This window comes from Mchenga conophoros, linkage group LG3 (assembly GCF_057382185.1).
Source record: "Mchenga conophoros isolate Kocher_MC1m ecotype Shallow Benthic linkage group LG3, M_conophoros_male_GT1.1, whole genome shotgun sequence".
NCBI classification, from domain to species: Eukaryota; Metazoa; Chordata; class Actinopteri; order Cichliformes; family Cichlidae; genus Mchenga; species Mchenga conophoros.
Window position 1 is genome coordinate 13,581,321 of NC_140528.1, and position 27,870 is coordinate 13,609,190.

The 27,870-nt window shown below is 42.5% G+C and overlaps 2 protein-coding genes across 3 annotated transcripts in view; both read left to right on the forward strand.

Moving 5' to 3' along the window:
• The first annotated feature begins 3,966 nt into the window (after positions 1 to 3,966).
• Positions 3,967 to 22,152, forward strand: LOC146577328 (protein NLRC3-like). 2 transcript variants are annotated; one of them, XM_085253243.1, is made up of 8 exons: positions 3,967 to 4,143; positions 8,829 to 8,958; positions 9,214 to 9,315; positions 10,308 to 10,386; positions 12,858 to 13,062; positions 13,214 to 15,038; positions 15,534 to 15,707; positions 22,008 to 22,152. In XM_085253243.1, the coding sequence occupies exons 2-8, from the start codon at positions 8,840 to 8,842 to the stop codon at positions 22,015 to 22,017; spliced, it is 2,514 nt and encodes an 837-aa protein (XP_085109369.1). In that variant the 5' UTR covers positions 3,967 to 4,143; positions 8,829 to 8,839; the 3' UTR covers positions 22,018 to 22,152. The 2 variants fall into 2 exon arrangements, with proteins under 2 accessions (XP_085109369.1, XP_085109379.1); XM_085253253.1 differs by lacking the exon at positions 22,008 to 22,152 and having other exon boundaries at positions 15,534 to 15,711.
• The window catches only part of LOC146577329 (stonustoxin subunit beta-like), an 11,732-nt gene continuing 5,914 nt past the window's right edge, over positions 22,053 to 27,870 (forward strand). Inside the window, exons 1-2 of the mRNA XM_085253267.1 lie at positions 22,053 to 22,163; positions 27,222 to 27,395. Of these exons, the coding sequence (XP_085109393.1) occupies positions 27,340 to 27,395 (56 nt within the window). The 5' untranslated portion in view covers positions 22,053 to 22,163; positions 27,222 to 27,339. The remainder of the gene's footprint in view (positions 22,164 to 27,221; positions 27,396 to 27,870) is intronic.

Below are 27,870 nucleotides of genomic sequence, written 5' to 3' on the forward strand. Positions count from 1 at the left end.
TCCCACAGTCATGTCTGTCCCGTTTGCAACTGAAAATAAAATAAATTCATAATTATAATAAAGGTCAATCAAATGGACCAATATGATGATCCACTTAAAATAAATCCTCTTGGCATCTTTCTTGGCCTCAAGACAACAATTCTGATGGCTATAGATCCAAACGGGACACAAAAAAAAAAAAAAAAAAAAATTGAAAAAAATTGTATTGTTCGATACATATGCGTACCGAACCGAAAGCACTGTATCGAACGGTTCAATATCGATACGAATATCGTTGCACCCCTAATATATATATATATATATATCGCTCTATCGCGATAGCGCATGTTGATGATGTCATCAAGCTGTGCCCTTTTTGGTCTAAAGCATCGCAGCGGCTACGCTGGTCGTGTCCAAATTCATGGGCTGCATCCTCCTGAGGACCCAGCCTTCGCGGTCTACGTGGGCCGGGTCCTCAGAAGGTCGAGTAGGCCGGAAGTAAACGGCCGTGAAATTGGACGGTCTAGCCTTCAGATTAGCATCACCGCTGTCTCGGTGGAGTTTAATAAACTCAGCCGTCTGCTCCTTGCTATCTAAAATATAACAGGACACTGGCGTAAATTCTCGACTGTCTCATACTTCTGTTTAATCAGTTTTCTGTTTCACGTTTAGTCAGCTGTGTAAAAACCAAGGAGGAACCCACCCGGGGGATTAATAAAGTTTTATTTTATCTAATCTAATCTAATAACTTTAATCTTAGCCAAACCGATTTACTCACGAAGAAACAAAACACTGAAAAAAAGCCCAACAATAAAATTTTTAGGTTGTCTAAGTGACTTATACATTACGTTTAAATCGAGCAGCGATAGTCCGCGGTGATCTGAAAATGATGTGCCGGGAGTTGTGCCGTTCTCGGCCGCATCAGTAACCCTCGAGCTCCCGGCTAGCTGGGTAGCAGACGTCTCCGAAAACGTCGAAGCACTTTTGCAAATATGCGATACCTTGATAAACCGAGCAGATATTTGATGTTTACACAGCTACTTTCTCGCATGAAAATATGTTAAAAGTTTATTTTGTGACACAGAAAGATTAGTATGAGTAATTTTAAAACTTAGTAGCGGCCGCCATTGTTGGAAACTGGAGTTTGGCTGGGCCGCGCTATGAATTCTGGGATATGGTAGGCCACGAAGGACACACCCGACCCATCCTTCAAATTCGGGGAAAAGGAGGACGCATTTGTCGGCTGCATTCGGAGGAGTCTACGAATTTGGACAGCCTTCGGCGCGTCGCTGTGACGTAATCGGTCTACAAATGCGGCCTCAGGAGGATGCAGCCCATGAATTTGGACACGACCAACCATTATCCTCTTCAAATTATGGCGGGCGACAGTCATAACAAAGAGATAAAGCACTTTTGAAATACGGGGAAAGCCAAAAACTGCACTTCCTCCACTTCCGTAACATTGATTCATTAATGTTGAATTCTCTCGCAGCTGCTCTATTCCCATGTTGTTGCAGTATATTAATCAGAATCAGAATACTTTATTGATCCCTGGGGGAAATTATTTTTTGTTACAGTGCTCCATTTTAAACCAACATTAAGACAAGACAGACAGGCAGGCAGGAATGATTTACTGTGTCGTTCAGTGGTGCTTTTCGGTAACCTCAGTCTCTCACTGAACGTGCTCCTGTGACTGACCAGCATGTCATGGAGTGGGTCGGAGGTGTTATCCAACATTGTCTTTATCTTGGACAGCATCCGCCTCTCCGACACCACCTTGAGGGAGTCCAGCTCCATCCCCACAACATTGCTGGCCTTACGGATTAGTTTATTAAGTCTGTTGGCATCTGCGACCCTCAGCCTGCTCCCCCAGCATGCAACAGCATAGAGGATCGCACTGGCCACAACAGACTCATAGAAAATCCTCAGCATTTTCTGGCAGATGTTGAAGGACCTCAGTCACCTCAAAAAATAGAGACGACTCTGGCCCTTCCTGTAAAGTGCTGTGGTGTTTTTAGCCCAGTCCAGTTTATTGTCAATGTGAACTCCAAGGTATTTATAGTCCTCCACAATGTCAACACTGACCCCCTGGATTGAAACAGGGGTCAAGTGTTTCCTGGTCTTCCTGAAGTCCACGATCAGTTCCTTGGTCTTTGCCACGTTGAGCTGCAGATGATTCTGCTCACACCACGTGACAAAGGAGTCGACCACAGCCCGGTACTCTGTCTCATCATCCCTGCTGATGCATCCAACCACCGCAGAGTCATCAGAAAACTTCTGAAGATGGCAGGTCTCTGTGCAATGGCTGAAGTCTGTGGTGTAGAGGGTGAAGAGGAAGGGGGAGAGGACAGTCCCCTGTGGTGCCCCTGTGTTGCTGATCACCTTGTCAGACACACACTGTGGGAGACGTACATATTGTGGTCTTCCTGTCAGGTAATCAACAATCCAGGACACCAGAGAAGCATCCACCTGCATCGCTGCTAACTTATCACCCAGGAGGGTCGGCCTGATGGTGTTGAAAGCACTGGAAAAGTCAAAAAACATGACCCTCACAGTGCTCGCCGGCTGGTCCAGATGGGTGTAGACACGATTGAGCAGGTAGATGATGGCGTCCTCAGTTCCGAGACGAATCATAACTAACCTCGTATTGTGGATGGATGATTTCAGTTGTTCTCCTGACTGAAGTTTGGCCCGTGTACAGCATCCTGCTATGCGATTGCATTTGTCCCTGACCACCAGAATCCCTCACGTTAACTTTTATCGAGTGGAAAAAAAGTTGGCGTTCATCCTCCAGCTTCACTGTGCTAATGTTATGCTAACATAGCTGTGTCGCTAGCAATCACGTAGCACAACATTATATACCAGGTAGTCCAACTTCAGTAACCCTGCAAACGCCACTGCTGTTTAGTTTTCTGTCTTCATTTATGTTGGAAGTGATAGCAGAGCTGTTTGAATTAGTTTCAAAAATCTCTCAGTCAGAACATGGTATGAAATGTTTAGGTGTAAACTAGCGAGCTGACTTCCTGTTAACTTCTAACTCCGTTAAATTTAATAAATTCTGTTTTCATGGATGTTAAACTTAATTGTTACACCTGGTAAAGCAGCAACGCTGATGATTTTATTAAAGATGAAAGAATTTAGGCCGTTTTTAACTCTTAGTGTTCGTTTGACTTTGGGACCTGAAGCGGACAGAGTTTTAGACCCAGATTACTCCGCGAAGCTCCTCACCACGGCAGCCGTAATGCTCTGACAATCCATCAAGCAATGCGGCTTCGTAGCTTACCAAAGTTCTACTAAAACATTTTTTAACAGATTTCTGCACGCCCAAATCGGTTCGAGGTCAGTAAGCACAACCAGAATTCATACATAAGACACACTCTTGATTTTTGAGAAAATTAAAGGATTGTAAGTCCTTATAGTGTGGAAAATATGTTATACAGAAGAAAAGAATATATCGCGATATATATTGTTACCGCACATGCTTCAAATTATACCGCGATATGGATTTTAGGCCATATTGCCCAGCCCTAACTCCCAATTTATTTACAACATTTGAAACATACAGTGTAGCTCCGTCAAAACACTCCAAGGCCAAGTGAAAGTGCTGAGAGGGAAAAGATCATGATTAATGATTTATTTAAACTCATAACTGGGTGCAGCAGCTGAGCTTTGACCTGTGAGCTGCAGCTTAAGCTTCTTTTATGGTTCAGTGTTTAATGTGTAAACTGTTTATCACTGCAGAGACGCCTACAGGCTATCTACTGTTCAAAAGTGAATTGTTATATACAGTGTGGCAGCTGACCTTTGACCTGTGAGCTTCAGCCTCTTTGCTGAGTGTTTAATGCTCATCTATTGAAGCCTGCAGACACACCCACACACCATCTGATTCGTTCTCAGGGTTGTTTTCTGTGTGTTGGAGTTGGAGCAGAAACCTGCTGCAGGTTAATTATTGATCAAATTAATATCACAAAAGGTGCAGCAGCTGACCTTTGACCTGTGAGCTTCAGAGTCTTTGCTGGTGTGAAGTGTTTAATGTGACGCAGCCTGCAGACACAGACGACTGCTGACGGAGAAGAAGCAGAGGATTTTCTCTGTTTCTACACAGACCTGGTCCAGACAGCAGAGAGCTGCAGAGTGAAGACGTTCATGAGAAGATGAAGCTGAGTAAGTTCAACGTCCTCTTTGAATCCTGGATCAGGAAGTGAATATTTGGTGTTTAAATAAGGTTTCTGTCTTTGACTCAGCCTGTTGTCACTTTGTTTCAGAGAGAAAAGGAGATTTTAGATTAACTGGTGTTCCTGCTGCTCTAGCATTAAAGGACAGTATAGGTGACCGCGCTGATGCCTGTTTATAATTTCACCAAAGCTAATAAACTGTTGGCTAAATTTTCTTGTTTTTAGATGTAAACAGAGGTGAGAGGAGGAGATAATAAGGATTAAATATTATGCTGAATAACTAAATTCTGCTAGTCTGTAACATAACTCCCAGCAGCATCGCCTCATTTCTTTGACCTTTAACATGAGTTAGCTTAGCTAGCAGAGCAGCTATCTCTGCTGTCTGTCATGTGACCGAGTCAAGTGTGTGTAGTAGACTTGTTAGCATAGCTAGCAGGCTGACAGAGGCTAGCAAACTGTGTGAACACTTTTTAAGAGGTGAGCAGTAAAGAGAAGGATAAGGAGCTCCTCCAAATGCTGATAATGCACTTAACCTGAATTTTCTGCTTGTTACATTATATGTGATGTTCAGTCAAAAACAATTACTTAAATTAACATTATTATTAGTATTATTATTATTCATAACATGGCTCCCTACTGTAGTGGTTTGAACAACTGATCTGTGGTTATTGTGTCCCTGCAAATTCAACAATGCGCCTCAATGCAAAGCATCAAACAAATATTTTTATTATCAAGTCATTCGACCTACTGGTTGAATCACCGTAGCTCTGACAGTGAAGCACACTCATTTTTATTGGTAGTCACCTTGTGAGCAATGTTCCCTCTAAGCTGCGCAAGTGCGCAATTCAACCTGCCAACACGGACGATGATGCAGTTCTACACTGCAATCATCGAGTCCATCCTCACCTCCTCCATCACCGTGTGGTACGCTGGAGCCACTATCAGGGACAAACAGAGACTGCAGCGTGTTGTGCGCTCTGCTGAGAAGGTGATTGGCTGCAGACTCCCATCTCTGCAGGACCTGTACACCTCCAGGACATTGCGGCGTGCAGCTCGGATCTCAGCTGACCCTTCTCACCCTGGACACAGTCTGTTTGACCTGCTCCCCTCAGGCAGGAGGCTCCGGTCCATTCGCACCAGAACCTCTCGCCATAAGAACAGTTTCTTCCCCTCTGCTGTTGGACACATGAACAATAACCATATGACTGTCCCCGCCACAAACACATGACCCTACGCTGTGTTCACTGCATCATTCCATGTTTGGCACTGATCACCACCTGCACTCATGTATATATCTTTCTACGCAGCACTCTTAATTCTTATTCTCATGTATATATCTCATGTATATCTCATGCACATATCTTTCTACGTAGCACTTTTAATTCTTATTCCTACTTTTATTTTTTTCATGTCTATTTAAGCGCAATTTATGACAGTTTGTTTGCACTGAAGCACCGCAGCAATTTCCTAATGTTGTAAACCTGCTCAACATTTGGCAATAAACCCCTTTCTGATTCTGATTCTGATTCTGAATTGCGCACTGTTGGCACGGTCTCTGCGCAGAGAAAATCGGTGTTGCGCACACAAAAAGAATTCTAACCTGAATTGAAATTAAAGTAAACCAATCAAAACATGGCATTTAGTTGTTAAGAAACGGAGTGACGGCGTGTTTGAGATGTGAGAGATTTGAGGCGTTTAGAGCAAATCTTGTGTAGTTAGTGTGTAGTTAGTGTGTAGTTAGTGTGTAGTGTAGTCAATAGTGTTGTTGTGTGTGTCAGAACAATGAGGCGACTGCTGAGTGTTACAGGTGTTACAGCAGTGACACATCTGCTGCTGTCAGGCCTGCAGGTATCAGGCTGTTGTTCTCCTTCATCTCATAGTGGACAGAAATTATTTTTTGGAGCGGCACAAATAATTTGTGTGGCATCAGATTTGATGCAGAACAGCTGATTGTTCTGTAAATAGTTTGAAATGTTTATTTTAAAAAAACACCTTGGCTGCATTTTTAGGTAAACAGCTGCAAAAAACTTTGTTTGCATAACTCAGTTACTTTTTTGAAGAAGTAACTATATAATTAACTGCCCAACTGTCAGGGGTTTTGACATTTATTTTCACAAGTAAGAGAAAATAAGACACTTGCAGACCAAATCAGAGAGTTTTAAGACATGCGCATGGGTGTGTGCCTCTCAGCAAAATCACACACACAGAATGCATGTCTTGTTCCTTTATTTATAGGGTAAGAAACTGATTACATAGTACTTCCTCTTTTCAGTTACAGGAGGAGAGTTCAGGCATTATCTCAACCTGTCTGACCTTTCAGACTGGGGTAAAGAATACAGAAGTTTATCATGCTTATCTGACATCACAGATACTAAAAAAGAATACATTGCGTTTGTGTTAACAAATAGACTCAGTTACGTGAAAATATATGAACACTAGAAAATAAAACACACTTGATTATATTGTATTTGAATATAAAGCACATTTGATTATACTTGATCATATTGCATAATAAAAATCCTCTATCACCAACATTGGTCATTATTTACTGTATGTTGCAGACAGAGTTACAGACTCTCTCCCAGACCACAGACTCATAATACAAGTCAGAGCTTTATAAAAAAAAAAGAAAGTTGTGTTTTCAAAATTGGAGTTCAAGTTTTTTTTTTCCTTCCAATAGTGTTAACATACTACACACGTCATGAACAAGATTTTTTTAAATTTTCATTGTAAGTGGGCTAAAGCAGTTAATTAAAAGTAGTCCATCAACTGAAAGGTTTAAAATGTTCACACGTGTTGGACTGACTGAAGCTTCCAGTCACAGTGACTCAGTGTGTGTCAGTGAATGCATCGTGTGTGCTTCAGGCTCCACCTAGTGGACTGATAGCAGAGCAGCTGATGAATTTGAAGAGTGTGGCCTTTTTGCACACAGCCTGTAAATGTCAACAACAAAAGGAGTGTGTAAAACATGTATATTGTAGTGATGCAGTGTACTGTGTATATTTATACTGGCAGTATGGAACATGATTATTTGGAAATGCCTAAAATGGAAATGATCATATACTGTGAGGTGAGGTGTGGACAGTGGTTGTGCTTTTGTAACATTGAGGCAAGGACAGTGATTAGTGTTTAGGGGACACATCATTGGTTTTTGTTAAAAAGAAACAGTTTCTCCACTGTGGCAGGTCGTAGGCGATTTTTTTTTTCTAAACTGTCTCTAACTCTCACTAACCGCAACTCTCCATCAAACGCCCACATTTTGTCTGAGGGGTTTATATCGCTGTCATAGCTCGCGGCAAAGTTCGAACCGCTTCCTGAACCAGTCACGTGGTACAGCCGGGCAGCGAGGCTTCGGACGTCATCATTTTCAGCTCCTCCCATAAATGAAGCAAGCCTCGATACGCGCTTCGCGGAAACGCCCCCTCCATTACTCGACACACGCTTCGAAGCCTCGATACAGAACGTCACATCACTAGTTAAAGCTGAGTAAACACTGACCCCAGACCAGCACCGTGATAAAGTGAGCTGCTGCTGCTGAACTTGAACAGGTAACAAAGTGATGAGCAGTCAGGCTGCAGGTTTCTACCTGTTCATGTTTCTACAGTAGAATCACTTTGAAGTGTCTTTGTGCTGTTTCATCTTTGATTTGTGTTCATAAACACTCAGAGAAACATCACGTGACCTCATCAGGATCTGTGTTGGTGTGTGGGGCTGTACCTCAGCTTTATGTTGTTACATGCTCATTTGTTCATTTTAACATCAAAGTAATGTTATGAGGAGTAATGAAGTAACGTACTCCATTACTTTTAATCAAAGTGTTCTGTGTAATATGTGTAATAATGACTGTTTTGAGTAATGACCAACACTGATCACAACAAAGAGGAAATGCCTCCAACATGCACAAACATTTGAGCCACAACATGCAGTTAATGTGCACAAATGTCTTTGATATGCTGCTCAGTGATGGTGGTGACTGTCAGAGCAGAGCTACTGAGAATCAATAAGTAATATCAATGATGGGATCAGAATCACTAAATTCTTCTCATCCCTGTCAGTATCATACATGTGCTGTATAATGTGATAAATGTAGAGGTGCTGGCTGTTCTCTCACTCTGCTGTTTAGCTGTAAAGGACGCCTCCCTGCCTTTGTCTCATTCATGACCTTTAATAGTCTCTTCTAACATGCAGAGATCTGTATGATCTGTTTCATAGAGTCTAACCAGCCTGTACAGGTAACAACAACAGTCACTGCATCACTGACACACAAACGTCATCTCTGTCAATAACAACATTCATACATGGAATAAAAACACATCAGTGGATCATTGCTGGAGCTGATGTTTGTGCTCCTGGTGCAAAGGCTCTCAGTTTCCTCCTTGAAATAACATCAGTGGTGGGTCAGCGACATGCTTTCTTTCCCTCTCAGGTTTAAATATCTGGGACTCTCCACCGTTTGGTTTTAGAGCTGAAGAAGCTTCTCAGATGAAACGTCTTCCAGAAACTTAAAGACGTCTCTTTTCTCTCCAAGCTCCTTAGATCACATGACCTGGATGACTGAACCTACAGACACATTGACCTGGTTTCATGGTCACATGACAGGTCAGAGGTCAGCGACTGTAACTCAGTTCCTCCTGTTAATGTGAACTCACTGAGTGTTTGTGGTTTACCTCTCAGACTGACTGAAGATGATGATGGAGGAAGAGGAGGACAGAGCAGAGTCTGCAGGGTCCAGCTGTCCGTCTGTGAGGAGTGACGGGTCCAAAGATCATAATCCAGACTTCAGTGGTGAACCTGGAGCAACGAGGTCAGAGAGCTGAACTCACTGAGTAACAGAAATAATTCTGCACTGACATTATAATCAGTGTTGACTCTGGTTGATTGTCTGACTGTGTTTGTGAGCTGAGAGGAAATGAAAATGAGTTTGTAACAAAAATCAGTTTTGTCCAGTTTTCCTGTAAAAAGCTGAACTCTAATCTAAGAGGATGTTACTGACAGGAAACAGCTGCATTATCTGCAGTCTGTGTGATCACAGCTGCTTCAATCATGTTTGTGTCTGCAGAGGTCAGAGGTCACAGTCTGCAGGGTCCAGCTGTCCGTCTGTGAGGAGTGACCGGTCCAAAGGTCGAAATCCATTCTTCAGTGGTGAACCTGGAGCAACGAGGTCAGAGAGCTGTGATGACTCCTTTACATGTTTGTGTTTCCTGGATAAATATGACCTGAAACATCCTCAGATTGTTACAAAGATTCATTAAAAAGAAAACAATGAAAGAGAAAAGATCCAAATGTTCGACTTGGTCATTTGCTGTTTGAGGACAGTGATGCTCATATCTGTGGGGAAAGTGTGACCTGAGTGGGTTCATGTTTGTCTTTAAAGAACAGAGCTGCTCTGATTCTCTTTGTGTCTGATCTGTTAAACAGTCTGAGAGGTCACACAGAGACCCAGCAGCTAAAGCCTGGATCATACTGGCTGCTGTTACTCCATCAGGACAACACTGAACCACAGTGGTGTGGATGTAGTGGATAAATCCCACCATACTGATGCTCAGAGTTAACCACAGGGAACAAAACCAGATGTTACCTTCAGATTGTGACCTTTGGAGTGGACGATGCAGATTTCAATAGAGAATAAATGTTGTTGTTTTTCAGCTGTGAAGAAAGAATCTAATTTTCTGAACTGAAGAATTTATGATGCTGGAAACAACATGGAGACTATAACACAACATTTCCACTGTGTTCATAGAATGAATGTAAAACTGTCAGACATTCATTAAATATGCAAAATGTCTACAGAAGCATCAGAGGGTCAGACGTGAAGCACTCAGTGATTTTGATCAAATGACTCATCAGTTATTGATCTGTACTACACTGATCTACCACGTTAGTAAAGCTGGTGTTCTGGTGGTGGAGGGAGACTCGGATCATGTTCTGGTTTTGGAGCAGTGATCTGCTGATGGTTCAGTTTGATGAGCTTCTTCAAAATCATCCCTGACATCACCACTGAAAGGACGTCCATGAAAACAGACTGAAAATTACTGATATGTTCACAATCTGAGAGTTTAAAACTTGACAGACTTGATTCAGATGAAGTTATTTGAGCAGAAACTCCTGGATCTTTATCCTGTGTTGATCTAATCCTTCATGGTTCCTCCACAGAGTGGAGCAGCAGAGCTCAGAGGTTCCCAGTGGTCAGTCTGCCCAGCAGCATCAAACACAGCTGGACTCCATATTTATGGTCTGTACATGTACAACAACTACTTTAATATTAATAATAATGCATTTATTTATAGGTCCCTTTCAGAACACCAAGGACTCTGTGGACTAAATGACCAAAAGAAACAAACTTTGAAATCAGACGGTGCAAATGTGATCACAGGGAAACGTTTTAAACATCGAGGCTTTAAACAAAAACCAAAGTGAAACAGTTTGTAGTCGAGATCAGTGGGAATGAAGCTGAATAACTGTTTCTTCAATAACTTTGAGCAATAAATGACAAATATGATGGAAATTAGCAGCATTAGCACTTACTAATGATGTTAGTCGACACTCGGCTGTATTGAGACGACCACATTAGGTGGTCCTCAACTGTAATGGAAACCAGTGGATCCAGTCCAGTCGTGGCGACCTGTGGTGAGTCGATCTGAGCAGCTACTAATGGAAACAGGGCCATAGATGTGTTTGTGCTTAATAACAGTGAATCACATGAGTTTTACATTACAGTTAAAATCTCATGTTGTTTGTTAAAGTGTGCAGTTCAGGGTGTGTTACTAAAACACTTTCCAAAGACCCAGCCCCCATAAAAAGCAGCCAAACAGCTTCTAAGAGTTACACACCCACACATATCTATCAGGTTAACTCTGGTCTAACACACTTGGATTTAGCTTGAAGAGTGTTTCTGTACGAGGACTGAAAATGACTTAATAAGCAGCTAATGTCCAAAGAACAACTTTGACACACCTTCATAAACCTGCAGAGCTCTTAAAAAAGAAAAACTAGCTGAAAGTCTGGCTGCTCTTATGAAAAGTACAGAGAAATTATGGGTCGCTCAACACTTGTGCACAATATAAGAGTTTAAATAAATCTAAAGAATAACTCAAAATCCTACAATCATACTGATAAAGTCATCTACAGCTAACTATCCAAGTGGATTTGTTTAAGACAGCTCCATCTGCTGGTGGCCCTCTGCAGGTGCATGAAAGGGGCGTGTTTATATTGAAAGTAGTAGAGGAAGTAAACCCCACGGGAAGGAGGAGGACTCTCAGCAGCTTCCAGCTCATATTCAGACATTTGACTTCTCACTGAAAGCAGCAAGTTTGAGTGTCTGTACCTTAGTTAGAAGAGATAACATGTCAGTAGTAATTAGAGTTGATTGAGCAATGCTGTCCTTGTAATGTAGTTTATGATTTTTATGGACAAGTCCAGTTTTTCTGTAGAGCCTCTCAAGTTGGTGACAGCAGCAGTGGAAGTTCATGTGTAAACCAGAGCAGCAAATCAGGTCCAAATGTGTTGTTCACAGTGAGTGGGATCATCATTGGCTGCTATGTTAACCTCCTGCAGCAGGATGTCTTTGGTCAGAGAATGGATAGATCACTAAGTCATTGTTGAGTTTAGGGAGACAGTAGACAGTTGGAGGAGGTTCAGCCAGTTGACACACAGTAGATAAAATAACTGAAGGCAGGAGCAGACACCTGTATGACTTTCCACCTCTCACATAGATTATTTCCCTGGGCAGCGCCACAGGGCTGGTAGATGTAAACAAAGCTGGAGGAGAGGATTTATTCATCTGAGAAAAGTCACAGAGTTGTGTCTTGATGCTCAATCATCCAGGTACGTAAATCCCAAAAAGCTTGATTCTGTTCATCTGGATGTTTTCAGTGGGAGAAACGTTTCATCATCATCAGGTGACTTCTTCAGTCTCAGCTGACTGCAGGTTTCAATCTTATAAACAGGACATTTGTATGACTGAAACCAGCCCACTGAAGGAACAATGGGCTGGGAGGTCAGTTCATTGATCATTGGTACGCATATTGTCAGGACCATTGATCAATGGTTGTTGATCAATGGTCATGAGTCCAGTTCACAGAGAGCTGGGGAATGGCTGCAATCACAGCATTGTAAGATGGTGACAGTTGTACCCTTAGGCCCCTCCTCCATTCAGAGATGGTCTTTCCTTTTCACATAAATGGCCTCCTTGACTCCGCCCTCAAACCAGCGTTCACATTTACTCAGGACCTTCTTGATGTGAAGTTCTTCTGCTTCGCTGGCTGCTGTGTCTGTGGGGATGGTGTTTGTTCTGTGTTGTTGTGTCCTGATGACGCCCAGTTTGTGCCCCAGTGGATGATGAGAGTCAAACCTTAAATACTGATCTGTATGTGTAAACAGAGTGAACCTTTAAGACCAGTTGTCTGTACGATCAACTCAGTCACCTGAAACATCTCCAAGTTTCTGGCTTTGATCATCAACCTGTTGGTAGTTCAGCTCTGAACACCAGTGAAATGTTTCTCCCACTGAAATCGCTGCATTCATATGAACAGCATCAACGTTTTGGGATCGTGGAGTTGTGGACAAAGTCTCAGTTAATCAGATAAAGTCAAACCTATAATTGGTAAAGAGGTCGTGGATGATATGCCCCTTGATCGTAAAGAAGTGGACGTTGTGGATACTGAGGTTCAGAGTGGTGGGTCATTCATAAATATTCTGTTCCAGCTGCTGGAGGACAACATCATCACTTTTGTGAAGAACGAGCTGAAGAAGATCCAGAAGGCTCTGAATCCAAATAAGCCCCAGTGCTTGGAGTTTCAGAGGGAGGATGATGAGCAGAGGAGAAACAGCAGAGAGGCATTTGTGAAGATCACAGTGGACTTCCTGAGGAGAATGAAGCAGGAGGAGCTAGCTGACCGTCTGCAGAGACGTAAGAGGATTTATCTAAAGGTTTAAGCTGCTGGATAAATGAGACACTTGTGACACCAGTGTGTTCAGTCATTTCTCAGTGGGTCAGAAATTGTCATCAGCATTTTGTAAAATATGATTGTTAAAGTTGTATTTTTATTATTATTATTCAGAACTTCCAGCTGCTGTTTGTCATCGTAAACTTAAGTCTAAGCTGAAGAAGAAGTTCCAGTGTGTTTTTGAGGGCATCGCTAAAGCAGGAAACCCAACCCTCCTGAATCAGATCTACACAGAGCTCTACATCACAGAGGGAGGGACTGCAGAGGTCAATGACGAACATGAGGTCAGACAGATTGAAACAGCATCCAGGAAACCAGACAGACCAGAAACAACCATCAGACAAGAAGACATCTTTAAAGCCTCACCTGGAAGAGATGAACCAATCAGAACAGTGCTGACAAAGGGAGTGGCTGGCATTGGGAAAACAGTCTTAACACAGAAATACAGCCTGGACTGGGCTGAAGACAAAGCCAACCAGGACATCCAGTTCATATTTCCATTCACTTTCAGAGAGCTGAATGTGCTGAAAGAGGAAAAGTTCAGCTTGGTGGGACTTGTTCATCACTTCTTTACTGAAACCAAAGAAGCAGGAATCTGCAGCTTTGAAGACTTCCAGGTTGTGTTCATCTTTGATGGTCTGGATGAGTGTCGACTTCCTCTGGACTTCCACAAAACTACAATCCTAACTGACCCTAGAAAGTCCACCTCAGTGGATGTGCTGCTGATAAACCTCATCAGGGGGAAACTGCTTCCCTCTGCTCGCCTCTGGATAACCACACGACCTGCAGCAGCCAATCAGATCCCTCCTGACTGTGTTGGCATGGTGACAGAGGTCAGAGGGTTCACTGACCCACAGAAGGAGGAGTACTTCAGGAAGAGGTTCAGAGATGAGGAGCAGGCCAGCAGCATCATCTCCCACATCAAGACATCACGAAGCCTCCACATCATGTGCCACATCCCAGTCTTCTGCTGGATCACTGCTACAGTTCTGGAGGATGTGCTGGAAACCAGAGAGGGAGGACAGCTGCCCAAGACCCTGACTGAGATGTACATCCACTTCCTGGTGGTTCAGGCCAAAGTGAAGAAGGTCAAGTATGATGGAGGAGCTGAGACAGATCCACACTGGAGTCCAGAGAGCAGGAAGATGATGGAGTCTCTAGGAAAACTGGCTTTTGATCAGCTGCAGAAAGGAAACCTGATCTTCTATGAATCAGACCTGACAGAGTGTGGCATCGATATCAGAGCAGCCTCAGTGTACTCAGGAGTGTTCACACAGATCTTTAAAGAGGAGAGAGGACTGTACCAGGACAAGGTGTTCTGCTTCATCCATCTGAGTGTTCAGGAGTTTCTGGCTGCTCTTCATGTCCATCTGACCTTCATCAACTCTGGACTCAATCTGCTGGAACAACAACAAACAAAGTCCATATGGTCTATATTGTTTTGGAAACAAAAACCTGAAAAAGAAGTAAAATCTGTAGAGAAACACTTCCACCACAGTGCTGTGGATAAGGCCTTACAGAGTCCAAATGGACACCTGGACTTGTTCCTCCGCTTCCTCCTGGGTCTTTCACTGCAGACCAATCAGACTCTCCTACGAGGTCTGCTGACACAGACAGGAAGTAGCTCACAGACCAATCAGGAAACAGTCCAGTACATCAAGGAGAAGCTCAGTGAGAATCTGTCTGCAGAGAAAAGCATCAATCTGATCCACTGTCTGAATGAACTGAATGATCGTTCTCTAGTGGAGGAGATCCAACAGTCCCTGAGATCAGGAAGTCTCTCCACAGGTAAACTGTCTCCTGCTCAGTGGTCAGCTCTGGTCTTCATCTTACTGTCATCAGAAGAAGATCTGGATGTGTTTGACCTGCCGAAATACTCTGCTTCAGCGGAGGCTCTTCTGAGGCTGCTGCCAGTGGTCAAAGCCTCCAACAAAGCTCTGTAAGTACATTTGTATTCATATGCTTGTTGACAAAAAGCAGGTGTGATCAACTAAAACCACTAACAAAATAACCCCCAAAACCACAGTTATGAGTGCTGGTGTCTGAAAAGTGTATACAACAGTTAAGTGATAATCAGTACTCATTTTGTTCAATACTGAATACCTGTCGGCATTTCTGAAATTTTTCTGGGTGTAACTGTCATCAAAGTTACACCCAGACCTGGCCTTGAGTTGTTATCTGAGTTTTAATCATGAACTCTTCTTAAACGATGACAAAATAAAGAAATTTGGCACGTTTTGTTGATACCAAAAGCCTATTGAACTATCCACTGTTCTTTTACTGCTCTGTTCTCTGTTCTCTCTCTGATTGTTTCCACATGTTGCTCGTTACTTTCTTGACAAAAAGAGAATGGAATATTGCTAAATGTTATGTAATCTCATTACACTTGATCAAAAGTAAGTTTTTTTTTAATTGTTTTTCTGTTATTTTTCAGACTGAGTCTCTGTAACCTGTCAGAGAGAAGTTGTGAAGCTCTGTCCTCAGGTCTCAGCTCTCAGTCCTCTAATCTGAGAGAGCTTGACCTAAGTAACAATAACCTGCAGGATTTAGGCGTGAAGTTTCTGTCTGAAGGACTGAAGAATCCACACTGCAAACTGGAAACTCTCAGGTGAGATCAAGCATTTTGTAATCAACTGGCAGAATTAGCAAATTAATAATAAGGTAATCCTTTAATAAGAGGAGATATGGGGGTGTTCTGATGTGCAAAGTACTCTTATGTTGAAAGATTCTAAAACAAGAAGTAGTTCCTGGGAACTGCTTTCTGTTTTATTGCTGTCTAAGTAGAGACTTGCTGATGAAATTACTGATGAGTTTGCAGAGTTGAATCCACAGAACACAACACAAATATTCTTACACCCGACAATATGTACATAGTCATGGTGTTGGGTGCTGAAGATCATAATTAGAAATTTAATTATAAATTTCTTTAAATGCACATTCAGGTCTGTGACACTCATTCAGACCGTGAGCACTGGCTCTGTGCTACATACAGACATTTCTGCATCCTTGCCATTCAAAGGCACTTTGTTATATATAGTTTATATATGTAGTATTCAAAACTGAACTGTAAGCTTGGTGTTTTTAAAGGAAGCAATTTTAATTCAGTGTTTTCATTAGTCTTAATTTTATACATTTACTACCACTAAGAAGAGAACAGACATGACCTTAAGGCCTGGACAAGTTTGAAACCTTTTGTCCTTCACAATGGAAAATGGGTATCACTTTATCCAGCTTCTAATTTATAAATTCTGCACTCAGCTTTGCCGTCTCCAATATCACTGAAATTCAGCCAGATGCTGCTCATTTTATGCTTTCACTTTTTCCTGACACGCTTGAATTTAAACCTGTGTCTGTGTGTACCAGGCCTGTACCACTAAGCTTGCTTTCTTCTGAACGTTTGCCCCCATCCCTTTCTTTAAATAGTGGCATGATCCCAGGCTGTCTCTTAATGTGATTGGCCACATGATGTGTCCATCAGAATAAAGTCCCAGCCCTGCTGCCATGGAATATCAGCAACCCTGAAAATTCTTTAATAACTGATATATGAAATTATTTCAGGGGCTGAATTTGGCCGACGGGCCATATGTTTGACACCCCTGGTTTAGACAGTTTAGCATTCTATGTTCTACTGAGTTAACTCCAAGCTGAGTAGCAAATCAGCTAACTGCAGCCACAAGCTGCGACTGGTTTTCTTTGTGGATGATGATGTATTCTCCCTTTACTAGGTTCACTCAGGTGTTCCACTCATGGTTGTTATTAACTTCCTGTTTTATTTTGGTAGTTTTCATCTCTGGTGTCAAAGGTTTAGTTTTACTTCCTCCCCTGACATTGTCTACATGAGTTTCAGCTGTACAAGGTTTTATTGCGTGTTTATTGATTTGACGCTTCTTTTTATTTAACTATTATTGTTGACTTCTAAACAATTGTTAAAAAGTATTTTCATTGAAATATCAAATAATTTATTACTTTATCAGCTAATTCATTATACTTCTCTAAATAAGGGTGATAGTGTGGCCTGTGTGGGTTGTCTTCAGATACTCTGCTTCCTCCCACAGTCCAATGTGAATGAGGCCCAGCTGTAAAGTCACAGCAGTCACACTGTACAGTGGGGCAAAAAAGTATTTAGTCAGCCACCGATTGTGCAAGTTCCCCCACTTAAAATGATGACAGAGGTCAGTAATTTGCACCAGAGGTACACTTCAACTGTGAGAGACAGAATGTGAAAAAAAAATCCATGAATTCACATGGTAGGATTTGTAAAGAATTTATTCGTAAATCAGGGTGGCAAATAAGTATTTGGTCACCTCAAACATGGAAAATCTCTGGCTCTCACAGACCTGTAACGTCTTCTGTAAGAAGCTTTTCTGTCCCCCACTCGTTACCTGTATGAATGGCACCTGTTTGAACTCATCATCTGTATAAAAGACACCTGTCCACAGCCTCAAACGGTCAGACTCCAAACTCCGCCATGGCCAAGACCAAAGAGCTTTCGAAGGACACCAGGAAAAGTATTGTAGACCTGCACCAGACTGGGAAGAGTGAATCTACAATAGGCAAGCAGCTTGGTGTGAAAAAATCAACTGTGGGAGCAATCATCAGAAAATGGAAGACATACAAGACCACTGATAATCTCCCTCGATCTGGGGCTCCACGCAAGATCTCATCCTGTGGGGTCACAATGATCATGAGAACGGTGAGCAAAGATCCCAGAACCACACGGGGGGACCTGGTGAATGACCTGCAGAGAGCTGGGACCACAGTAACAAAGGTCACCATCAGTAACACACTACAACGGCAGGGAATCAAATCCCGCAGTGCCAGACGTGTTCCGCTGCTGAAGCCAGTGCATGTCCAGGCCCGTCTGAAGTTTGCCAGAGAGCACATGGATGATACAGCAGAGGATTGGGAGAATGTCATGTGGTCAGATGAAACCAAAGTAGAACTTTTTGGTATAAACTCAACTCGTCGTGTTTGGAGGAAGAAGAATACTGAGTTGCATCCCAAGAACACCATACCTACTGTGAAGCATGGGGGTGGAAACATCATGCTATGGGGCTGTTTTTCTGCCAAGGGGACAGGACGACTGATCCGTGTTAAGGACAGAATGAATGGGGCCATGTATCGTGAGATTTTGAGCCAAAACCTCCTTCCATCAGTGAGAACTTTGAAGATGAAACGAGGCTGGGTCTTCAGACATGACAATGATCCAAAACACACCGCCCGGGCAACAAAGGAGTGGCTCCGTAAGAAGCATTTGAAAGTCCTGGAGTGGCCTAGCCAGTCTCCAGACCTCAACCCCATAGAAAATCTGTGGCGGGAGTTGAAAGTCCGTGTTGCTCGGCGACAGCCCCAAAACATCACTGCTCTCGAGAAGATCTGCATGGAGGAATGGGCCAAAATACCAGCTACTGTGTGTGCAAACCTGGTAAAGACCTATAGTAAACGTTTGACCTCTGTTATTGCCAACAAAGGTTATGTTACAAAGTATTGAGTTGTATTTTTGTTATTGACCAAATACTTATTTTCCACCCTGATTTACGAATAAATTCTTTACAAATCCTACCATGTGGATTCATGGATTTTTTTTTCACATTCTGTCTCTCACAGTTGAAGTGTACCTCTGGTGCAAATTACTGACCTCTGTCATCATTTTAGGTGGGGGAACTTGCACAATCGGTGGCTGACTAAATACTTTTTTGCCCCACTGTATGTGTCTCATTGTCACTGGAGTTTAGGCTCCATGCATCCAGCTGGTGCTGCAGAAAAAGTAGAAATGTTTCTGTTTGGTTCTAATCTGCTGCTGAGTCTCTTTTACAAAGATAGAACTGCAGCTAATCATGCTCATGTAGCCAGTTAGTAAAAACCCAAGTCACCGTCAGACTAGGGTTGCCAACTTCCTGGGACACCTCGTGGCCAGGGCCGGGCGACCCAGTTGTCTCCACCCTTCCAAGTGTGGTGAATTTTTTAGCTCTTTTTTGTGTGTGTGAAATTATTTTTTTAACCATTTGACTTGAAGTTGATTTAATGATGCATATTCTTTGTGATATGAACACATGGGAAACAAATGATCATTTAGCCATTTATTTTTAGCTCAAAATGACAACATTAACACAATAAAACAGGTCTCTTTCTTAAACAGAAGCCTGTCATGCTTAACTTTAAAGAATATAAGTTAATCTTTCTTTAAAAGAACTCTGTCCTGCTTAACTTAAAATTATATAAATTTATAGAAAACAATAGAAAGAAAAACATTCTTATAACAGTCCACATAAAGTGCATTTAGTGCAGCTGGCTTCAGTTGAGGTATTATTTCAGCTTTTCTAATGCTAATCAGCTGCTCCTGTTTGTAAACCTGCTTGTTCCCATGATTACGCATCTTAACTCATCATCATTATTAATCTATGTATTACTTTTATGTATTAGTCATCTATTCGTTGTAATCATCTATCCTTGCAGTTGTTTATTACACAAAATAAATTATATTATCACACTTCTGGCCACATAGAGTTGATATTCACTGCACATGCTCACATTAACCTTAACCAGAGGGTTTAAAAACAACAACAATGTCTACATACCATATCTTCTGCTGCCATGGCCTGGTGAACAACAAATTGGTTAAGGGTTCCCTGAGCTTTCATGCCACTCATGTGCCCACCACTAGAAGCATGCTGCCAGTCCACCATGGCCTATGAAAAAAGTGCGACGGCACACAGTGCAGTGCGCTTTATAGGTGTTATCGCGCACTTTTTCCAGCGAGGTGTTTTCATTTTCCCATTCCTCCCTGCACTTATGCAGCCTTTTTTTTTTTCTTTCTCGGTGGGGTACAAACATTGCTGGTCGAAGGTGTACTGTCGTCCGAGACTTGCACCGCAGTGTCAGCGTTTGTTTCCCTGTTGGCCATGCTTCTTTTTGTGGTCATCTGTTGTCTTCTGGTATTTTCTCAGCGAGCGACCTTTCCTCTACCAATGAGATAAGTGGTAATCTGAATTGTCATACTCGTGCGTAAGGTCATTGGTCACAAAGCAGGAGAGGGGCTGGGAATTATGTTTTCAAACAAAGCGTTAATTCCATTAACATTTATAGACTACTTTTGATTCTCTCTGTATTACAGGACAAAGTGCGTCCCTTTGGAGCTCAATACGGGACGTGTACTTTTTATTTATTTATTTTTTTTTTTTTTTTTGCCTGTCCCGTTTGGCTCTTTTGCATCAGAATTGTTGTCTAAAGGCAAAGAAAGATGCCCAACGGATTTACTTTACCAAATTGACCATCCCAGCCTTGCCATAATGGTCCATTTGATTCACCTTTTATTGTTTATTTTATTTTCACTTACTGAATACGGGACAGACTTGACTGGGGGAAAGAAGGGGAGAAAGAAAGAGGGAAAGAGAAACAGCTGAGAAGAGGGACGGGGGAGAAGGGCAAAAAACAAAAACCAACAGAATGGGCAGGAAAAAAAAATGCATATATCAATCACCTGGATCACCTGCTGAGAAAGAAAAAAGAAAACAAGCAGAAGAGAACAAGAGTAATAGAATAAACAACATCACAATGATCTATGGGAATATGACAGTAAATACTAAATGTTAAACATTATTGTGCAGCACATAAGATCAACAGAACACAGTGTGCTTTGAGGTAGGAGCCAAAAAGGGTGTAGTTTGTGGGTGTGATCACCCGTGTGTACACCTGTGAGCATGGACGCGCTTGTTTTTTTAAAAGGTTCCTTCATGTAATGATTTGCTAGAGGGTGTGGGGGGGCCACAGCCCCGTCCTCCAGGGCATGAAGCAGGTATGGAGGAGATCAAGACTCCAGACATCCAGAGGCCCCCAGAACACAAGAGACCAAGGAAGACCAACAGAGGGGCAGCCGCGCCACTGACGTGTACTTTTCTTTCTAAATACGGGACGATTCCGTTATTCAAGGGACGGTTGGCAACCCTACATCAGACACAGCAGACATTTAGTGATGATCTCACTGTATGTGGTCTTTTAGCGCCTCCTAGTGGTGAATTTGTGGAGTGGTGTTAGTCTGGGTGAGGAGTGTAACTATTGAGTGACACAGACCGAGCCTGCATGCTGGTAGCACCTTAGCCACAGCTCGGGTGTGGAAAAGCTGAAAAAGAAGGTTTTCTAGTTTGTAACGAGGAAAAAACTGAGAGGACTGAGTTAAAGAGAGGCTGGAGAGTAACACAGAGCAGCAATGAAAGCTGTTCACACAGTTTAGACAGTTTAGCATCAAATGTTCTAGTGAGTTAGGTTAGCTCCATGCTAACGAACAAATCAGCTAACTAGCAAGCCAGCTAACTAGCAGACCAGCTAACTAGCAAACCAGCTAAATGTAGCCACAAGCTGCGACTGCGGTTTTATAACGAGAGCATCAGACACTCAGACTGGTTTTCTTTGTGGATGATGATGTATTTTTATTCTAATCCTTCATGGTGATGCTGCCATTCACCCACTGCTCCTGGCAATGTTGCCAACTCCTCAGTAAGGAAAATTGCTATTGGCTGTCCTAAAAGTTGCTGGAAGGAGGTCAGTGTGAATGGACTGTTGTCATTGGTCTGAATGTGCCACTATAAACATGTGCTCTTCATTATTGTGTGTGTAGAACAACAAATAAAACCAAATCCCAAAAAGCTTCAAGTCAAAAACACATGAAACTTTGAGGGTTTTTCCCTAGGATGAGGAAGCAGACTCGGCCCCAAACAGCTGGATATATGGATGGTTACCACAGCAACCACAGCAGTGCGCTCTGAGTATATTTAGTTGTATAAAGGTGTTTGTGGTGTGTTGCAGCTGAAGCAGCCTCATGTATGTTGACACAGGGAGAAAATAGTGTGAGAACACTGTTCACAGCAGTCACAGCTCGCTGCCTTCAACAGTCTCTTCCTTCCTTGTTTAGATGTCACTGATATCACCGCTCTCACACTGACCACCTGTTGGAGCTAACATGCTAACATGGCTAACAGCAGGATCACTACATGTAGTCCTTAGTGATGGAAACTGGAACCATGAAGTCAGTGATGCTGGAATAAGCATCTCCACAGTGACACTAATGGTAACTATCATGACTCTTTGATGATATTCTGTGAAACACTGACAGAGAAAAGTGTTGGACAAATCTGAACAAGTCTACTTAATATACACGACTGTCCATAATTTTGATGGACACATGTTTTGGAGAAACGCCCTCCCTCCTGCTGCTCAGTTCACTCCGCTGTTCCACTCATTTTTGTTCATTATAACCTGTTTTATTTTGGTAAGTATGGTCTCTGGTGTCAGACGTTGTCTGGATGAGTTTCAGCTGTGTCACATGACCCTCCTGTGTTGACCTCAGCTGTATAGATGGCTCTGTCCTTCCCTCAGTCTTTATGTCAGTGTCAGTTTCTCCTCCTCATGTGCTGCCGGCCTCTTTTAGATTCTCTTTAGTTTGTTCCTCGTGTCCTTTCATTCCTCAGTTTAAGACACCAAACTCATCAAAGGTTCAGTCTGCCTCCTGAAACACTCCCATTCATGACATGAGACCAATACAAGATGTCCTTGGCAGCACAAACACTGTTTTAAAAGCAGCGATGGGCAAAGCCAGGCTTCGTCAAACTGAAACACTGGAAGCATTTGTGCCATCTTGAAGATGCTGTTCTGTGAAACGGGGACACAGACGAGCCCAGCACAGTTCACAACACAACTACAGACACACAATACATCAGTTTAGTCAAACATAACAGACTGCTGTGTTTACTGTAATAGGCACACAGGTTTACAGCTGTTTGTTGGCCTCATGTTTTGCTCCCAGCCGTGAAGCTTTGGATGCGTTATGTTGACTTTGAGGTTTTCTGGGAGTTTGTGTCATCAGTTCTACACACTGTCAATCAAAGTTACAAGCTGGCGTGGCGTTAGCTTTGATTTGGAATCACTTTGAAAAAGATACATTTCCATGAAAAGATTAAATGTGTTTTCTTTCTTTATACAAAGTTTGTCCCATTTTCACAGGCTCATTCTGACCAATCAGAAGCCTCCATTTCACGCACATCTTTAAGTCGTCCTCAGCTGAACATCTTCTGAACCATTAAAAAACTTTCCTGAACTTTACCTTCTAACACTGGCCTGATGTTTCACTGTCAGTCTGGAGTTTGGCTCATAGTGAACCTGCACAAGTCCTGTTGGATTTGACAGACTCAAAAAGGAAAATAGAGCCTGGAATCAATGTGTTTTTCTAGCTTTCCTTTTTATAGGATCAGTATTTTCTGTATTTCTACACACAGTCTGTGAGTAACAGCTGACAGTGAGGATGATATCCCTGAATGCAGTACATCCTATTTTCTGTTGTAAGTAGAAAAAAGTAGAGCGCAGACAGAGCTGAAAACTGGGGCCCATTCTTCGTACCTCGCTTACTACATCCAAGATCAAATGAAACATCCAAGACCAAATCATCGCGCTAACCGTGAGCTCGCTAATCCGGTTCTCCGAACACACCTGTTGTTGACGATTAGTACAGCTGGATGAAGTAATGTGACATCACTGGGTGTCGTAAAAGGGGCTACGCATCGATAGTAGAAACATTGATCAGCAACCCGCTGATTGGTCGGCGAAAATGTCGAAGGAGCGCGTTCGGTATTTTCCGGCAGCAGAGCAAGAACTCTTGAGTGAGGGATTTCAGGAGTTTCAGAGTTTAATCAGAACGCAAGGGAACACTGCAAAGGCTGCAAAAGCAAGGAGAGAGGGCTGGCAGGAAGTTGCTGACAAATTAAACTCGTAAGTAATTTAATAATAACAATAATAATGGAGTGGATTGATATAGCGCTTTTCAAGGCACCCAAAGTGCTTTACGATACCACTATTCATTCACTCTCACATTCACACACTGGTGGAGGCAGCTACAGTTGTAGCCACAGCTGCCCTGGGGCAGACTGACAGAAGCCAGGCTGCCATATCGCGCCATCGGCCCCTCTGGCCAACACCAGTAGGCGGTAGGGTAGATTTATCATTTCACACTATATTATCCAATATTATATTACATTATATTATATTATAATATGTTATATTATATCCCCTTTCACATTAGAGCCACAACAGGACCCACTAGAACATGGGAACAAGTAAAAGTGGAATATAAAAATATTCTATAGAATGGTAATATTTATCACTTATATTGCTTTTCGTCTCTTGGAAAGAGACCCTGGAATACTCTGTTAGTTTGTTCATAACAGCAACCAAGAAAAGGGCAGAGCAAAAAAAGACAGGTGGTGGTCCTGCACCCCCTCGTCAACAAGTTGGTTGAGTAAATAATACCCTCACGGGAAAATCGATATCTCTCAATGAGCACACTGTCGCGCTGAGCTAAAGGATCCTGTCTGTCCCGCAATATACGCTGGATTCTGAGGACTCTCCTTATCAATCTTGCACCTTCCGCAATGGGTTGGTCGCGTATACGGACAGGACATGGCTGCGACAGACTTCCCAAATCCACCTTCGCTTTTATAGCCGTGGTCTCCCATCTTGATTACACAAAGTAATTTGCAATTACTACTCTGAAATATGAATTACATCTGTAATAATCACATACATGTAATAGAATGTTAATAGTACATTTCCCTTTTTTAGGAAATGACCTGTATGTATCTGTGTGACATCAATAAAAGGATCAAGTGCTGCATTATCTTTAGTTACATTGATAATATTTATTTATGGTGAAACAGTGGTGGAATATCGCTGTTGCTTTCGTATGAATGACGCGGACATACCTGCGTGGCCGCGATCTAATCCTGTTTACATAAAGTAAACCTGCTCCCGAGCAGGTTTACGCTTACGGATCTGTTGCTATGACAGCAAGTCCCGGATGAGCTTCGGGGAACCGAACGATCCAGGATCACGCGAAATCGTCAACAATCTAATCCGGCTAACTTACTTAGCGAGGTACGAAGAACGGGCCCCTGGTGCCTGTTTGATTTAGTCCTTGAAGCAGTTTTTACTGTTTTTACTGAGATCTTCTCATGATGTTACAGACAGTGTGTGGCTCTCTCTCTGCTGATAGGACTGAATGTGTGTGGAATAAACTGAAGCAGTGATATAAAAGCATCATTCAGCCATTAAAAGGGTCAAAAAGACCAGTCAATGAAAAATGGGAATTCCCGAGACTGGCAATGCCTGGAAGCCGCAGGTATGCCACCTGTGGCAGCTGAGGTCACGTGATCTGAGTGTTTGAACCAGACGTTGGAGCAGCGTTTCCAAACATCTGCACTTCAGAAGCTCCAAAGTGTGGAAACGTCACTGTGGAGCGTCTCATCGCTATCTAAGAGATTTTCTTGCCTCTGCAAAGCGAAGCTTGCAAACAGCACCATAGTTTGTCAATCCCAACCAATCAGAGCGCTCCTTATGTCACGTCACATGACTCGTGTGTTTTCCTCTTTGCTTAGCACCCAAAGAACTAAAGAAAGGCTAAAAGGACATTCAGCCAATCAAATCCCTCCTAGGAACAGGAAGTCTAGAGAGGAAATGGAGCAGAGAAGGAGAATCACCAGTTTAAATGTCTGAGTTTTAAACTGGTGACCCTCTAAAGAGGCTTTTATTGACTCTTTCTGTTTTCTTTACAGCTTTTTTCACCATTTAAACTGTTTAATATCAGATTTAGAAATAACTTTTGGACAGTTTTTCTACATTTGCACTAAAATGAGACATAAATAATGACTTTCTGACTTTACGTTGGACTAATCTAACGACTCAGCCTGGCTATGTTGGACTGGGTGTGGCAGCAGCTCCCAGTTTGAGTTCAGGAGACAGACACCCTCTCTACTTTGAAGATCAGCTTCAAACTTTCCTTTTTGATAAAGCTTATAGTTCGAGCTGGATCAGGTGACCCTGAACCATCCCTTAGTTATGCTGCTATAGGCTCAGGCTGTTGGTGGACTTCCCATGATGCTCTGCTTTCTTCTCCCCTCTTTTCACCCCTGATGCTTTTATATGTCACTACTACGTGTCCTTAACTTTTGTCTCTCTGTTTTGTTCTTGTCTCTCTGAGCTCATCTCTTCTCTTTCCCCTCACCCTGCAACCAGTCATGGTAGATGCTCCTCCTGGAGCCTGTTTTCACTGGGAGGATCTTTGTGTCAAAGGGAGTTCTTCTTCCCACCATCACCAAGTGCTGCTCACAGTGGATTGTGTCGCGAAATCTATCAATGTAGAGCAGTGAGACAAACCACGGAGGCCCCAGAGAAGTGCAATCAAACGATGAGCACACAGGAGAAAACATCAGCCTATGTCTTCTGACAAAAATACATGTTGTGGACACTTACAAAGCAGTGGGGTATACGCCCCCCCTTGGCGTCAATAAAAATAGTCAGAGTAAAATAGGTTCCAGACATTAGTCACAGTTAATGGTACATCTTGTACATGTTTAATGGCTATAAACAGACACAGAACTTTTCTTTTCTGTAACACCTTCCATACAAGGTAATAAACTTCAAGCCCTCAGGGTCTCTGGGGCTAATTATTGACTCTGGTCATCTGTTGCCAAGTAGAGTAAATATAGTGAGACACCAAATGAGTTAAGGCCTCAGGCCTGACACATTCCTAGATTATATGTGTTGTAAGCATGCATGCAATCATCCTGTTCTAGTTTCCCTCAGCATGTATCACCTGGACAGTCACGCCAGTGAAGCTTAAGACCCTTAATGAACCGAACATCAACTCAAAATAAGCACAAATATGCAATATGTATGAAATACTTCTGACCGTACTTGTAATAAAAGTTAACATAATGGAAGGATCCTCAAATGAACATGTTCAATAGACAACTTTAATGCAATATCAATACTGTGAGAAATATTATTAGATGGAATAATGCTGTAAAGAACATTATTAATGCAGTTATAATGATGCAGATTATATGGCAGCAATAAAAGAATTTCTGTATCTCCACAATTGTCTGATGTTTGGGGCTTTCTCTCTAATATTGGAGGCTGTTACCTTACACTGTTAAACAGCTTCAGATGACTGTTGTTGTCCGTTGGGTATTGTCACTTTTAAATAAAGTTACATTGAATGGATGTAAATGGATAGATGTTATTGTGACAAAGAGAAAACGGTTGTTGACAGATTGATTGTTGTTTTGTGTGTCTGCAGTCTGTCAGGCTGTCTGATCACAGAGGAAGGCTGTACTTCTCTGGCCTCAGCTCTGACCTCCAACCCCTCCCATCTGAGAGAGCTGGACCTGAGCTACAATCATCCTGGTGACTCAGGAATGAAGCTGCTGTCGGCTGGACTGAAGGATCCAGGCTGGAGACTGGACACTCTCAGGTATGGATAATGTCTGATAGAGGAGGAAGACCTGGAAACATTTCCTGTGTCCTTCACTCACTTCCTGTTTGTTTCATGCAGATGAGACATGAACAATCACACATGCAGGAATATTTTCAGGGACAGTACATCTGACAGTACAGGGACATCTTGCACATCAAAGGAGAAGGGGTCCGTAAAAATGTGAAAGGTGGCTCTGTGTGTCTTGAAGTCAGCAAATCTGTGATCAAATTCCTCCTGTAGCCTCAAAATGACATCAACATACTCGTCAGCACTGAATGGTGTGCCTGCATCCACGAGTGCCTTGCATGCTGGGAAATGGCAAAGGTTTGTCTGAGAGAGCTGAGCTTTCCAGAGCGCCAGTTTTGTGGAGAATGCTCTCACGTTGTCATAGGCAGCACTGACAAGTTGCCCCTGGCCTTGTAACGTCTTGTTCAGTACATTAAGCTCATGTGTCATATCAACAAGAAAAGCT